Raw genomic sequence first — 15,889 nt, 5'->3', positions numbered from 1 at the left:
AGTTTTGTCAATCTCTTTTTTCTTTTTAAATTATAAAAGAGAATATATATTTTTAATTTCTCATTTTTTTGTTCTTTCTCCTCAATCTAATTTCTTTCTCCTCAATCTAATTTCTTTCTCCTTTTCACTTGTCACGTATTTCTTCTTCTCTTTTCTTCGTCTTCCCTTAACAGAAGCAATTGTTAATTGTGTAATTTCTTATTTAAATGTAGTGTTTGATTTGATTTTTGTAAAAAATATTTCTCCTTGTTTGTGTATTTTCACAATTATATTTATTTACGGTATTGATAAATATGACTATTATATCAACTATTTTTTTTTGGTTTTTTGTTTTAAAGCAATTGAAAAAATAAATATTTTATAATAGTGATACTAATGACTATTTTATAATTTATATAGAATTTAAATTTTATTAAGTCAAAAAAAAAATTATGAGAAAAAAATGTTCTCATATATATATATATATATATATATATATATATTCATTTATTATTCTTAAAGTTTAATATAATATTAATTATTATTTCATGGATAATACATTTAATTATTTATTGAAGAGATAAATATATAAAATTAGATAATAAATAAATAATTAAAGTTATTATAGGAAAAATAATATAAAAAAAAAGTTATTCATTTTCTTGGTATGTTTAAGTAACTTTAAATTCAACTAAAAAGAAAATGACAATATATATAATATACTAACTATTCTAAACATATATCTATATAAAAGGATATATATAGTAAGTTAGAATTTTCATTACAAAATAAAACATGATATGTATAGCAGTCCCCCACACAAGTAATTAAAAGATTATAATCGAACTTTTTACAAATCCTATTTATTTAAATAGGTTAGATTTTGAAGATCCAAAAAAAGTTGATCAAAATAACTTTATTTATATATTTACATATAATTTATTTATCTATTAATAATACATTTGAAGATCCAAAAAATATTCATAAAACAATCCTCAACAAAAGGACCAGAAAAGGCAGCACAACAGTCAACATAAACAATAATTTTAGTTTCAAATTTAAAAATAAGTTAAAATAATAAATAATTAATGTAAAAAATAAAAACAGGAATTATATTAAATCAAAACAATGCATAGGATTCAAAATACAAATATTGAATTTAAATTTATTACATGCCATATAACTGCTAGAATATTAACACCTAAAAAAATCATATAAATATCAAACATATAGTTCATCCTTCTATAACAATAAAAAGAAAAGAAAAAAAAAAGTAAAAGGAAATTTTTACCATACAACTTAAGCTTATATTCCTATCTCACATTTTATACAAACTATTTATTTTATCTTTTAAAAAAAAATATTATTATTTATTATTATTATTATTATTATTTACTCCACTAATTTAATTTGAATTTCAAAAAGAAAAAAAAAAATCAAAACATATGTTTTTCCAAAAATTTGAACTTAGTACACAAAGTTCGAATTTTTTAAAATATACTGTACACCAGAAAACTTTTTCTAAATTTTTCTATACACAAAATTTAAATTTTCCTAACACTTTTATGTACCGAAAAGTTTTAAACAAGTTTTTTTTAGTATACAAAAATTACCGAAAAACTTATAAAGTTTAAATTTTTTTTAAATAGATAAGTTTTGAATATTTTTTTTTTTTAAATTTTTGAAATCGAAGTTGAATTTAGTAAAAAAAAAAGATAAAAGAGATAGTTTTTATAAATGACTTTTATCAATAAATATAGACATTAATTTTGTACCATAAAAGAATTTTGACATTTCAGTAGTCCCAAAAGGAATTTATTTGAATTAAATAAATATTGTGTAATCAATTAATCTTCTTCTACTACAGCTAACAATTAATCCATAAAACACATCATGTTTTTAAATTTTGTATTTCAAAACAATCATTTAAAAAATTTCAAAATTGAATATAGGAACTATAAATAAAAAAATCGAATATAAAATATCATAATTCAAACTAATCACACCCATCGTTTTAGTATAATAAACAAATTAATAAATTTATTAATAAAATTGCTTATTACAATTAATTTTGAATCAATAATACTTAAATAAGAAAAAATTGTTAGATTATATAAATTTGAAATGGTTAAATTAATCATCTATATAAACAACATGTAAACTAATATTATAATAAAGAGAAGTGTTATATAATCAATTTTATTAATGTAATAAAAATTCAAGGACAATTGGGAGGTGTTCGTCCAGGTCCTCCAAAATAAAATGTGGGGTCTTGTCCACTTTGAACATCATTGAGAACATTATAACAAGAAGGTTCTTGAGTTGCTGCATTTATAGATTCTGGATACTTAAGCATCAATGAATAATCCTTAATCCTTATATTTCTTATGAAACATGCATGACCAAATCCACCTTCAGCAAAATCTCCACTACCCATTTGTGTTCCTGTGTGAGGAGATATTTTCACTTGTGGACTAAACACTTCTCCACCCCATTGAACCAATGTTGCACTATGCTTTAATGTTTCAAATAATTCACCTGGCCAATAACCTATTGGAATGTTATTATTCACTTTAAGCCACCAATTTCCTGACTCATCCTAATATCATAACCAACAAAATTAAATGAGAAAATTTTACTTTTATAGATCAATATTTACTATTTTTTAAATTAAAAAATTATATTATTATTACCAAGAATATTCCAACATTGAATTCAAATTGTTGACCAGAAGTAGATGATATGGGTTTTATTGTGGCACCAAGTGCTACATTGGTGGCTGTTTGCACAAATCCAGAGCAAGTGAGATCAAAGCAACCTGTTGATCTATATGAATCTTTCTAAATCATATAGAATCAAACAAGAACAAAAATTGAATGTTTAATTTTCCCCTTTGAATTTATGGTTATACAAAACAATTTATATTTGAATATACAACAAAGCAAAAACACAAAATGATTTCTCTTTCAACTAAATAGGTACTTACAGTCCAATAGCTAAAAAATCGAGTGTCATTGTTACCATAAAATTCTGGATTTACCTAAAACAAACATAGAGCATAAGTCAAGCACGTGTGATTCATATTTAATCATATGAATAAATAGCAAAAGGTCAAAATACACAAATGTAACACTTAAAGATACTATTACTCTGCTTCATTAACTTTTAACTAAATCCATATTACAAATCTTACCATTAAAATTGAAAGTTTACATTAGCTAGATCATGTATTTAAATTTTTATCTAAATTTAAAATTATTTGATATTAAAATATATCATAAATTAATATATATCAATTTTGATGCATTTTAATTACTAATATATAAAATTAATTTATATTTATATAAAAACTTGTAGACTTTCATTTTAATATCAAATTATATAAGTATATACTTTTGTAACGAAACCACTCATCCTATAATTATTTAAAAAACAATTACGAAGCAAATTATATATATATATATATATTATATTATATCAAATGAGATAAATTTTACGATAAGAGAGTGAGATGATCTTTATCACTGACCATCCATCCTGCTTCGATGCTTTCAAAATCAAAACCATTGGGAGCTTTAAGCCAAATTTGAGAAGTTGTGAAATCATTTGGTAGTTCAATCTTAGGATTCCAAACATTTATATTTGCTTGGGTACCTATATAACTGGATCCCGATGCTGCAAGATGTGCTCCCTGCACATCACCATATGTGTTTCACTTTAGATACTAATGTACAAGCTTTGCGACCTAAAAATCAAAATATCTAATTATTTATGTCAAATTATATAAATAATAAACTTAAATATAAGTTTGATATCTGTAAATTAATTTTTTTTTTGTTTCTGTATAAAAAAATTTCTTTAAATTTAACTACGTAAGTTCAATTTTATTTTAAAATTGGACAGAAAATCTAATGGTTATTAATAGCATATACAATTTTAAAACGAAATTGAATGTATATGATTAAATTTGGAAAATAACAATTACAGAGACGAATTTCAAAATAATATTAATTGAGACTTGTACCGAACGACTTTGAGGAACAACTGCATAGGATCCATTGAGGTTGATGGAATTAAGGTAAGTGTTTGTTGAATTGAGAAACAATGTTGGTGATTTTAATCCAAAACGATTAAGAGAAGCAGCTCTCATTAAATCATTCTTTAGAATTCTTCGAAGGGGGATGGTTCCTTTTGGACAACTTCCTCTTTTTTGCCATGTCTGGAATACTTTTATGTTTGCTTCTGAATCATATTTTGTGCTTAGGTACTGTGACTCTTGAAAAAACATAGGTGTCCTCTGTTTTAATCAAAGAGACACAAAATGTGTTAGTTTCACAAGGATGACACAAATAATAATAATAATTTAATAGCATCTAATTTCTAAGGCCATACCAATATTAGGATTCATTAACACTTTAACTAAACAGCTCCAAAATTAAGTCTAATGTTTTGAAATCTAAGATAATTGTAATAAATAAATAAAATCACAAGCCAATTCATACTAATTGTGTTAATACTCTCAATCAAAAAATATTATGTTAATACCATTACAAAAATTTAGTATCACTAGGATATAGTCGAAATAATTTTTTTGTAATCAAATATTGTTAGTTATTAATATATTATTATATGTAGTTAATTACCTTCTTCTCATTGAGCCTAACAATATCAAGTTTTATATTTTAAGATGAAAGTTGCCTCATATATTCCTAATATTATCTAGGCATAATTGTATTTTGGTCCTTCTATTTTAATTGAATTACGAAAGTAGTCCTCCATTTTATTTTTCCTCAGTTTTAGTACCCAAACAAAAATTTGGTCTAAAATTTGATGAAATGTCATTTTTTTCCGCTTATTTAAGCCACATCATGTCTCAAGATCTCATAGTGTAACAATTGTACCTGAAATATATGATTATAAATAGTATTGTGTGAATTAAAAAAATTACATTTCATCAAAATTTTGACTAAATTTCTATTTGGGGGACCAAGACCGGAGATAAATAAAATGAGGGATCTACTTTCGTGATTCAATTAAAATAGGAGGACCAAAACTGCAATTAAATTTTGAACAAAAACTTGAGTCAAAAGTAACGTCCATAGCAGTGAAATAAATATCTTAGGGTATATCATATATGTGTTAATTAATATCAAGTTCTAATTTTTGATAAATTAAATTCTAATATATTGGACATTTATATAGTTGTTAATTTATGGAGTGTCATTTTAATAAAGAAAATAATAATTTAAAATAAGTGTTAGTTTTATTTTTTTATGATAAAATATATTTTTCAATTTTATTTCCAAATTATTATGGTGCATCACTCTCAACTAATTATATTTTAATACGTAATTGTGACACTTAATTTTTTTTAATTTATGTAAAAAAACATTAAACCATATTTATTTTAAAATATAAAAAGTGTTGAATGAGCATTTAGATACAGACACTAGTGAAATTTGAAACATATAAAATTTATTTAATAATTAATGTTAATAATGTACCTGAATTGTGTGATTTTTTAATGCAGGATGGTCAAAGGCAGATTGTTTGTAGATATTAATGCAATCAATTATATCTCCATCTTCGCTCTGTATAAAAAAAAACAATTTTAAGTGATATTCCAAATCCAGTAAATCTAAAATTTAAAATTATAATTGTTTCTAACAAAATTAATTATAAATATTTTAATCTTATTAATTTCATTTCAAACTCTAGGAAATACAATCTAGAATGAGATATATTAAAATACCGAGAACAAGAATTAGATAGGACCACCCTTGCAAGAGAATTCACAATTAACTCATGTAGAACAAAAAGTGATTTTGGATTTGGTATAAAAGGCTAAGAGCTTACTTTCTTTCATTTTCTCGATAATTAAAATGAATGAAAGGAGTAGAAATAGTACCCAAATTTGATACAAAAGATCAATTATTGCAACTAAGATAAAACCTCAATTTGATTATTAAAAGATATTCAACAAACTATAACAAATTAAAGTCATTCAAATATATTGTAAAAATATGTAATAAATTGGATTTTTTTCAAAATGAGTTATTTAATGGAAAATAAATCGTGTTACTAAATTGCATACCTTGATGGTTTTTACTGCTGGCTTGTTGAGAAGTTTCAATTTGGCTTGGATTTCTTCTTCTGAAAATAATGATTGTGCTTCAACTTTCAATTCTAATTTGATAGATGAGACAATGAATGTCCAAAACAACACAATTGCAACCTTGTATTTCCTCATTCTACTTTGATACATTATCTTCATTTGATTTGCTTCAAAATGAATCTTACCGATATTTATACAAAACATTTATTCTTAAAAAAGGATAAAAAATAATGTATTTTTTTAGACAGAGATTAATGGGTGATAATAATTTTGCTTATAAAAAATGGGTGTTAATAATTTCATTATTACAAATTTATATTTAATGTCCTTTTCACAATATATAGAGCAATTTGTTTTTTACCGAATAAATCATTTTAAGTTTATAGCATTAACATGTATGACTTATATAGTAGCGTTATTCAAAAAAAAAAATGTATGACTTATACCACTATACATTTTCACTTTCACGATATATGAATCAATAATTTAAATTTAACAATATTGTAAATGAAATGTTTTGATTGCTTTTCTATTTTTAACCTATTTTAAAATAGTTTTCCATATTACTGCAAATTAATTTCATGAATGCCCATGTCGTCTTTATGGCAAGAAGATGAATAAAAAATTTCAATTGGGATTTTCTCACCACATGGAAATAAATAACGTAAAAGGATCATATAATGAAGAACTCTTACCATTTTTAGTTAAAAAATAATTTTTCCAATAATAAAAAATAAAAATAATATTTTACTAAAATTCACCATAAATACATAAGGATTCACCTTTGGATCAAGTTCATATTACACGTTTTTCAACATATAATTTATTGAGTTATAGATTTTTTTTTTTTTTTAGAATTTAATTCAACCCGTGTAAATAGTTTTTATATTGTTAATCAATTACAATCGTTAGATCATTAAAAATATTTGACTTTCACTATAATTACCAGTAAAGTTTGTTTATGAATGATAGTGATGTAATGAAAATATAATTTTTTTAACATTAACAATGCATGACAATTAAACTTTTTTCTTTTTTCTATAAGCAAAAAGTAGATTAAAAAAAAAATATACTAGGGACATAGGCATTACCCACAGAAAAGAAAAAAAAAATGATTAAAATAAAAAGGAAAAGCAACAAAAGGCTAAATGAAATAGTAATATAAGAACCAATCATTGTAGAAATATTATAAATACTCGCACGCATAGTATGTAGATTGTTTTTTTCTTATTTGAGTTGAGATAACTTAAAGTGAAATCATGATTATGAAATGATTACCCTCTGTCACCATCCTTGTTCCATAAATTATTCAAGATGCGCATATTATAAGCAACATTTGAATTACGAATCTCTGTTTACTTGAATTTTTATGTATAACACCACTATTTTTGTTAGACTGTCCAAGCCTAAACGATATAATTCAACGAGGAATTCATTGAATCACTTGAAATATGTAATTTGTAAATCAACCTTAACATTTGAATTTTACATGTCTTCATAGTGTGACGCGATGTCTTGCCGTGCGAGACAAGCTTTATTGTGCAATCATAGCTTCCCAGATTCTTGTTTCACATTACGAAATATGACCTTGTAATACAAAACCGTTTCATTGTACAAATATCTAACATTTAATTTGTAGTGCAAAGGAACATGATTCACATTCCAAAATGACCATTTTATGACTCATTTAAAGTTTATTTTACAGTATAAAGAGAGTTTTTTCACAAAGTAAAAATGAGATTTTAAACTATATAAATGGAGGATCAACCATGAAATTGTGTCAAACACAAATTCATGTGTCCAAGCTTTCAAAAATACATTGTATTCTCCTATTTCTCCTTTCCAATATATCAATTATAGCTTTTATTGATTACTTTCGGTGTCATGTTCCTTTTAATAAATGAGTTTATGTTGGTCCTTGTTATTCCTTTTTCGTTTGTAATGTTAACACTATCGGACTCAACACTTAGCACTGTTTTATTCAAACAGGTCAAACCATAGAATCAAGTTGGATTAGAATCATAGTTGTGCTATCAACATCTTGCTTTTTTTAAAATAAAAAAAAATTAAAAAAACTATTTAGGTAAAAATGGGTATAATGCCATAAAAGCATGGGTGCAAATGTGTTAGGATGAAAAAAAATATGTATCATTTTTCAACATGTCTAGGACAAACCAATTCCAATATCCTATTGAAGTTAATAATTGAATTAAAGATGTCACTTGTATAATGAGAAATAAAATAAGTTAGCAACCATTATAGGTTGCTATGATATTTATAATGAAATGTCATGAGGTGTAATATCTTCTTAATTAATTGAGTTGTTAATGATATTTGTAATATGATATAAATTAGACTTAATTGCAGTTTTGGTCTCTATAGTTATACTGATTCACGAAATTGGTCACTCTATTTTAAAAGTCAACAATTTTGATTCATCTATCTCTATCTCTTTCAGGTTTTCTAACTAAAAAATGACGATTTAATATATTTTAAATGACGTGATATACAATTATATGATACAAAACTATCTAGGTCATTAATTATTCATATGTCATTAATTAAATTAAAAATATGAAAAATTTCCAAAGTTGAATTTAAGTTTTTACTGCGTTTTATTTCAATTTCATAGGTGTTAAATCACTCTACATCATCATACCATATATCATGTTATTTAAAAATCTCACGTCATCATATTTTAGTTAAAAAATCAGATAAATGGACCAATACTATCGACTTTTAAAATAGATGGGCCAATTTTGTGAATCAATATAAATAAAAATACTATAACTGCATTAAGCCTATAAATTAATAGATGAGGGTGATAAACTCTCTCTCTCTCTCTATATATATGATAAATAATTTTATTCAGATATCAGTGGTCGATTTCAAATGAAGTAAAATAATACTTAAATCAACAAAAATTGAATTCATTTGTTTCGATTTAGATTGAACTCGAACCCATTAAAAAATCAATTTATATGATTTAATTTTTTTTTTAATTTATTAGAACATTAGTTTAATTTTTATATCTCTAGACAAAACTCAAAACATATACAAGTGTAATTTAAATTGAAAGATTTAATGTATTTTTTAATTAGTATTTTTTGTAATAATTTTATAGGTTATTTTTATTTTTTTTAAATTGTTGGGGACATTGTGGTAGGATGTCCCAACCAAGCTCGGCCAGTGGCCTTTAGTTAAATAAAATAGGTATAATTGGAGTTTGAACTCAATTATCTAAGAATAAGAGAGAGTGAAAAAAAAGAAAGGAAGATGAATATGAGAGAAAACATTAATTTCATTGCATGTCTTTCTCAAGTGCTCCCTCATTCCATCATCTAATCACAAAAATAAACCCTCTAACAATGTGACGTGCAATCATTTTGCAAGACTCAACGGATTTTGTTGACTATTTAGGAGATGAAGATTATAGACTATGAATCATGTCTTACATTTAGTTACATATATCCACTTTGAATGTAACATCACATATAGTGTAATCAATTAATAAATGATCTCATATATTGGAATTTGTATGCAAAGGAAATGAAATATCATAATTAAAGAAAGTTGTAGGAATGAATCTTAATTATCGTTAGAAATGCTTTGACTTAATTTGAATATCTCATAACAAAGAAAAACAATTGCATGACCCTCAAAATTTAGCTCATTAAATTTATATCAATCAGATAATCATCTCAATCGTATGAACAAGGAGAACCATAAATTTCTACTTTTAAAAAAAAGAATCATCAATTATATTAATATTTCAAGTGGTTAAACACTTGCTCATATGTTCAAGGATCCATTTATTATAAATTATGAAAAAATAATTTTGATATTTCATAATTTAAATTTTTTTTAAAAAAATAATAAACTATTTTGTAGTAAATTTTTTTTTTATAAAAATATCAGCTACTAGATTATTTTTTAAAAAATTTGCAAAATCTAGAACCAATTATTTTTCTTTAATGCATAAGAAAGGCACTCCATAAACCCCAACCCAGTTGAGTGAATCACCAACGTCAGCTACCGTTAATCTATCTTTCGTCTCTTCGATTCTTCCATTTCATATAATCAAAACTTTCTCGGAAAATTGCATCATCTGAATCTCAATTGAATCGGTTTCTCATGTCTTCTTCAAACCAACAACAGTTTCGGTACACTCAAACTCCTTCAAAGGTTCTTCACTTTCGTAACCTTCCATGGGAGTGTACAGATGATGAACTCATTGATATTTGTAGTCCGTTTGGTAAAGTTGTCAACACTAAGTGTAATGTTGGCGCCAATCGGAATCAAGCTTTTGTTGAATTCGTAAGCTTCTACTTATTTCTTTTGCAATTTTTTCTTCAATTTTTATTTTCTGTTTTTTTTAATTAGGAATATGTTAGGGTTTTATCTGGTGAATTTCGTAAGCTATGAAACACACATACATGTATATGTAGACACCACTAATAATTGAATGTAATCAATGTGTCACTGTTGTGACACCAATACCACGCCACATACTGGGACACGATCAGAATTGTTGGTGCTACAAGGTTTGTAAGCTTAGTGATGAATTTTGAGAGAGAATGAGATATATTGGAAGATGGATACTTTGTACTTCTTCTTAATTGTCGCATTTGTAGGAAAATTTTGTTTTTATTTGTGGTTTTCAAAGTTCAATGTGTCATTAGTTATTGGGTTGTCAATAATACTCCTAATTATTTATTGCGAAGAGAGAAATAGATGCACTGAAATACTTAATGATTAAAGGTATTACAAGAAAAAGATGAATAACAGTATCAAAAGTAACAAAATTTATTAGTTGTCTTGTTATGTGTAAAATGCCAAAAAACAACAATTAAATAGGAATAGAGGGAGTATTTACTAGCAATTCGAATTTAGCATAGACACTTTAGATTGAATGTGTGTCTTGCAGTGAAGCACATACACCTCTTGGATTAGACGTGTCGCCGTGTTAGACACACGTCCCCGTTGCTGTCTGAGACCCCTTACTGCCTAACGACACTTCAAACAAGTGTCCTAATATTTTTTTATTCTTGCTTCCTAGGTCTTTATGAAAGAGATTGAACTAGAGACTAGATTATAGAGATGATAAGTTATGGAGAAGTTTTTACTTTTTAGATAGAATGTTTAGCAAATGTTTTAGATTTTCAAAGACAAATGAAGTTAAATGTATGATGGAAATTTTAGAAGTCTTAATTCAAGTGAATATCAATTGGAAATATGTAGACATATACTATTCGTTCCACAACTGGTGATCAAACTTGCTTCTCTGTATATTCTTTTAGCCTTTTTACTTAATTTGAACACCGTGTCAATGGAAACTGACTAGAAAACAACAACTATGACTTGAAATTTAAACTATATTCATGAGCTGCATCATAAGCTTTCTTATATTTAATGACCCATCTTTATCTGTGCTTTATTGATTCTCCTACTTACATATATATGCTTTACCAGGCAGATTTAAATCAAGCAATTTCAATGGTTTCATATTATGCTTCATCTTCCGAGCCTGCTCAGGTTCGTGGCAAGACTGTTTACATTCAATATTCTAATAGACACGAAATTGTCAACAACAAAGGCCCTGGAGATATCCCTGGAAATGTCTTGCTGGTAACAATTGAAGGGGTTGAAGCCGGAGATGTGAGCATTGATGTTATTCACTTGGTAAGTGATATTGAGTTAACTAGTTGATTTGGATTTGTGTATGAGGTTGCATGTGCCTTGTTTGGGTGAACTGTGTAATTTACAACCTTATTTTTTCTAATGCATAATGATAATAGCTGATTTGGAGTAGAATCAATACATTTCTTTATTCTTTATTCAGGTTTTTTCTGCTTTTGGTTTTGTCCACAAAATTGCCACATTTGAAAAGACTGCAGGTTTTCAGGTTAGTGAAATAGTGAATTGCACTTCTTTTATTGCATCTTATCAGTATCAGTATTCACTCTGTGTTATTTCTGGGTAGGCTTTGATTCAGTTCACTGATGCTGAGACCGCTTCTTCGGCTAGGAATGCACTGGATGGGAGAAGCATACCCAGGCAAGATTTGCTTTTACATCTCCTCCTTTCTTCTTGACTCTGATCATTAACTGTGGTGATTGCTTTTATCTCCAGATACTTGCTCCCAGAGCATGTTGGTTCTTGCAACCTGCGTATCTCGTACTCAGCACATCGAGACCTTAATATCAAATTCCAATCCAATCGCAGCAGGTAGAAATGGAGTACAAGACACCTATCATATATTATTCCTCTGGTTGTGTTTTCACTTATTAGTGTGTCTCTTTGAGTTGTCAGAACTATGTCAAAACCCTGCCCTGTCATATTTTCCAATTGACATGTGTGCTTTTCTTTTTTCATCTAGGAGTTAGTTAAACTTGGTAGCCATAATATAGTTTGCCTTGCATGTGATGACTGATAACCACTTAGCAATTTTCTTTACCTTTTTCCATTTGTTAAGAAGAATTTGTTGTCATTATGAAATTAGTATTCTACTATTCTTCTATGGAAGCTTCTAGTTTTGTCCATGGTTGATTATGCCAAGATCTCCACTGGCCAATATAAGGCGATTCTTTCTAATAATATCTTATATTGTAAGATAAGAAATATCTGGCAATACTTACTTTTCCCCCTTTATGGAGAATCTAAGTTTAAATACTTGTTTTACATAAACAAGTTACATAATAGTTCGCAAGAAAAATAAATCAGAACTGGGACATCTATTATTACCTGATCTTTAAATTAATATGTTTGAGTTTCTATAATATCCTCACTGCTTGGAGGACATTTATGTTACAACAGTTTGATGTTTTCGTAAAATTGTAAAGTTAGTGAGCCATAATTGTATGAGAAACATGTTTTCTGAAGTAAGCATCTTCATTTCTTCTATCTTTGCATTTTCAGAATTAGAAATAATTGTTAGCGAACCATATTGTACAAATAAGCATGCTTTCTGGAATAAGCATCTTATGTCTAATATCCTTGCATTTTTTAGCATTAGCATTAAAGGTTATCTAATCTCGTCGTCTAACCATTTATGTCACTTATCTTCCTAGTCGTCCATTTTGGTCTAAACGTTCTATGATCATTCATTTTCATTTCACCCAATTCTTTTAATCTTCAATTCCTGCATGAGTGCATGGCATTGTTTGAATGTGCATAGTCAAATATCCATTTTATAAATGTTCTGTAGATATTAGTCCTACTTCAATGCTTGGTTTGGTTATATCCATTTTTTGTTTTGTCTTTGTAGGGACTACACTAATCCTATGCTTCCTGTTAATCAGACTGCTATTGATGGTGCATTACAGGTATTTCATTTTATTATTATTTAACTATATATATGTTTTGCATATTTTTAGGATGTGCTAACAAATCATGATGGTTAGCCTGTAATTGGTCCTGACGGAAAGAAGAAAGAACCCGAGAGTAATGTTCTTTTGGCAACAATTGAAAATATGCAGTATGCTGTCACCGTAGATGTTCTTCACACGGTGAGAATTTGTATTTCTTATTAAAATGGAAATTTATTGGTGATTTCATGATTTGTATTTTAATATTGCTGACATATCTTTCAGGTGTTTTCTGCATTTGGCACTGTTCAAAAAATTGCTATATTTGAAAAGAATGGACAAACTCAGGCTCTGGTTCAATACCCTGGTATTAATCTTATTTGACTTATGCTCGAGTTTTTATTCTTTATTATACTAATAATGTCTATCTCTCTCTCGCAGTGTAAATGGAAAGATTGTAAAATAATTTGATATTTATGTAAAACTTGTATACAATGTCAGTATATAGTTATTAAGCTATGTTTTACTGTTCATAATTATAATTATTTTTCATTATCATTGGTGGGTCTGTGATCATGTAGATTAGAGTCCTTTTTTATGGCATCATATTCAACACAACCAAACAGGATCACTCTATCCGAGTTTGATAGGCTCAACCAAAAATTAATTGTTATATAAAATGTTTATTATTCTATTAGATATATTTTAATTAAATAATGATATGGTTTATCAATGAAATTTTTTAAAATTTTACAAAGTTACAAAATCATAATTTGAATCAAGCTTGGACATGAATTTGATAAAAAATGATCAAGCTGAGTTCATGCTCAAGTTGGCTTTCCCCCCTAGATTATGACACTAATTTTAGCAGTTTTGTAAAATCCTATAAATTACTTACCATTTGAACTTGTTGTTTTACATAGTTAATTATCATACAGTTATCCAAACTCTCACTCTTGCAACTCTAGAACTTTCTGTTATCTATCATGTTTTGATCTACAATCAAGTAAAATTCTTATTTGTTCATCTATTGTATAATTGTGCATCCTTTTCTCAACAAATTATTTATTTTTGTGGCTTTTCAGCATGTGTAATCTTTTTCCCGCCTTTCAGATGTTACAACAGGAGCAGCAGCCAGAGAAGCTTTAGAGGGACATTGCATATATGATGGTGGCTATTGTAAGCTTCATCTAACATACTCTCGTCATACTGATCTCAATGTAAAGGTATAAAAAAATATGTTTGAGTTAAATATTCATGAGGGAAGAATATGAGAAAAGGGGTGGGATTAAAGATACTCTTAGAAGCAGTTTGGTTTCAGCATTTTCTTGATCAGAAATAATTCTAGAGTGTATGCTTCTCAACACTTGATTGACCTTCTAATAGTATTTTTTTAATCTTTGAATGATATTCACTCAATCTGATTTTAGTATTGTACAAAATATAATTGTTTTGGTTTCAGGCTTTCAGTGACAAAAGCCGAGACTATACAGTTCTAGATCCTAGTCTCCATGCGACACAAGTTTCCTTGTGGCAGAATACTCAAACCACTCCTATGTACCCTGGTTTACAGGGACAAATGCCATCATGGGATCCAAACCAGCAGGAATTTACGCAAAGTTGTTTATCGGCACCCGGTACTTTGCCTCCTGGTCAAGCCGTTCCTCCGTTTCCCGGCTATCTGCCCCCTGCCACTGGCTCACCTCTTACTCAAAGCAACCATATAGATCACAATGCAAGTTCCATGGGAATCACTCAGCCTGGGGTTCCTGGTGCTTTGCCTCATGCTCATATGCCTCCTGGTATTCAACCTTATTATGGTTAGGAAGTTATATTTCAATATTTCATCTGAAATAACATTCCTTGTCCCTCAGTTTCAATTTCTAATATCTCACGTATGACACCTTTTGTCCTAACTACCCACTATTTTCGGGTATTATCTAAATTTATTACAGGGCTTTTTATGTTGTACTTATTAATCTGTTTTATTTTCTTTATTTCTTCATGTCAGCCACCCTTATGTGGTGCAAAGGCATGCAGTAGTAGCTAAATATTTCCATTTTATTTTGTTTGATTTGGCTACCTTCTTTTTTTTCCTTTGTTTTTTTCTTTTTGTTGCCTTTAATGCATGTGTTAATTTAAAAAATAAGGGCATCTTTGTGTAATAAACAACACAAATTTGGATCCTCTGCATTTGCTTTAATTATGGTGCATCGATAGTGGAAACCATTGAATCTAGAGATATAAATTTTCTCTCTCTAAGTCTTGAATCCTCTATCTGCAATGTTTTGAAATCACATGGAAAAGTAAAAGAAAAGAAACTACGAAAATTATTGTTTAGAGCGAGGAAAATGAATCCGTAAACACCTAAATTAGGTGAGTATATAGAAATCAGGTTTTTATTTTTATTTTTTATTTTTTAACTGAAAAGAAGAATAGAATGAAATATTTTTGCAGGAACTGCAACAAATGATGGTTCACAATCCCC

The 15,889-nt window shown here is 27.4% G+C and overlaps 2 protein-coding genes across 8 annotated transcripts; one reads left to right on the top strand and one right to left on the bottom strand.

Moving 5' to 3' along the window:
- Window positions 1–2,197: 2,197 nt before the first annotated feature.
- LOC101491720 (protein neprosin-like) lies at window positions 2,198–6,231 on the bottom strand. Its single transcript, XM_004489348.3, has 7 exons — window positions 6,074–6,231; window positions 5,484–5,570; window positions 4,004–4,276; window positions 3,509–3,670; window positions 2,966–3,019; window positions 2,673–2,819; window positions 2,198–2,578 (listed from the first exon to the last, which is right to left on the bottom strand). The coding sequence occupies exons 1-7, from the start codon at window positions 6,227–6,229 to the stop codon at window positions 2,198–2,200; spliced, it is 1,260 nt and encodes a 419-aa protein (XP_004489405.1). The 5' UTR covers window positions 6,230–6,231.
- Window positions 6,232–10,047: 3,816 nt separating this feature from the next.
- On the top strand, window positions 10,048–15,493 carry LOC101491180 (polypyrimidine tract-binding protein homolog 1-like). Of its 7 annotated transcripts, none has more exons than XR_003471648.2 (10): window positions 10,048–10,411; window positions 11,567–11,776; window positions 11,937–11,999; window positions 12,078–12,151; window positions 12,227–12,322; window positions 13,362–13,419; window positions 13,498–13,602; window positions 13,687–13,768; window positions 14,515–14,752; window positions 14,864–15,493. XR_003471648.2 is itself a non-coding variant. In XM_027332186.2 (10 exons), exons 1-10 carry the CDS (start codon window positions 10,229–10,231, stop codon window positions 15,256–15,258), a joined length of 1,221 nt encoding a protein of 406 aa, XP_027187987.1. In that variant the 5' UTR covers window positions 10,048–10,228; the 3' UTR covers window positions 15,259–15,493. The 7 variants fall into 7 exon arrangements, 5 of the variants coding, with proteins under 5 accessions (XP_027187987.1, XP_027187986.1, XP_004489403.1 ...); XR_003471649.2 differs by having other exon boundaries at window positions 14,832–14,983; XM_027332186.2 differs by having other exon boundaries at window positions 14,515–14,580; window positions 14,975–15,493.
- Window positions 15,494–15,889: the final 396 nt, after the last annotated feature.

Source organism: Cicer arietinum, chromosome 2 (genome assembly GCF_000331145.2).
Source record: "Cicer arietinum cultivar CDC Frontier isolate Library 1 chromosome 2, Cicar.CDCFrontier_v2.0, whole genome shotgun sequence".
NCBI classification, from domain to species: domain Eukaryota; kingdom Viridiplantae; phylum Streptophyta; class Magnoliopsida; order Fabales; family Fabaceae; genus Cicer; species Cicer arietinum.
Note: the sequence above shows the minus strand (reverse complement) of the source record. Positions and strands in the feature narration are given on the sequence as shown.

Excerpts from the sequence above, each read along its gene's own strand:
- LOC101491720 (XM_004489348.3), bottom strand. The coding sequence starts at position 6,229 with ATGAGGAAATACAAGGTTGCAATTGTGTTGTTTTGGACATTCATTGTC. Across the intron at positions 3,671-4,003 it reads TTGTTCCTCAAAGTCGTTCG|GGAGCACATCTTGCAGCATC; the intron begins GTACAAGTCTCA and ends GGTGATGTGCAG. Across the intron at positions 3,020-3,508 it reads GCATCGAAGCAGGATGGATG|GTAAATCCAGAATTTTATGG; the intron begins GTCAGTGATAAA and ends TGTTTGTTTTAG.
- LOC101491180 (XM_004489346.4), top strand. The coding sequence starts at position 10,229 with ATGTCTTCTTCAAACCAACAACAGTTTCGGTACACTCAAACTCCTTCA. Across the intron at positions 13,420-13,497 it reads CTATTGATGGTGCATTACAG|CCTGTAATTGGTCCTGACGG; the intron begins GTATTTCATTTT and ends CATGATGGTTAG. Across the intron at positions 13,769-14,514 it reads GGCTCTGGTTCAATACCCTG|ATGTTACAACAGGAGCAGCA; the intron begins GTATTAATCTTA and ends CCCGCCTTTCAG.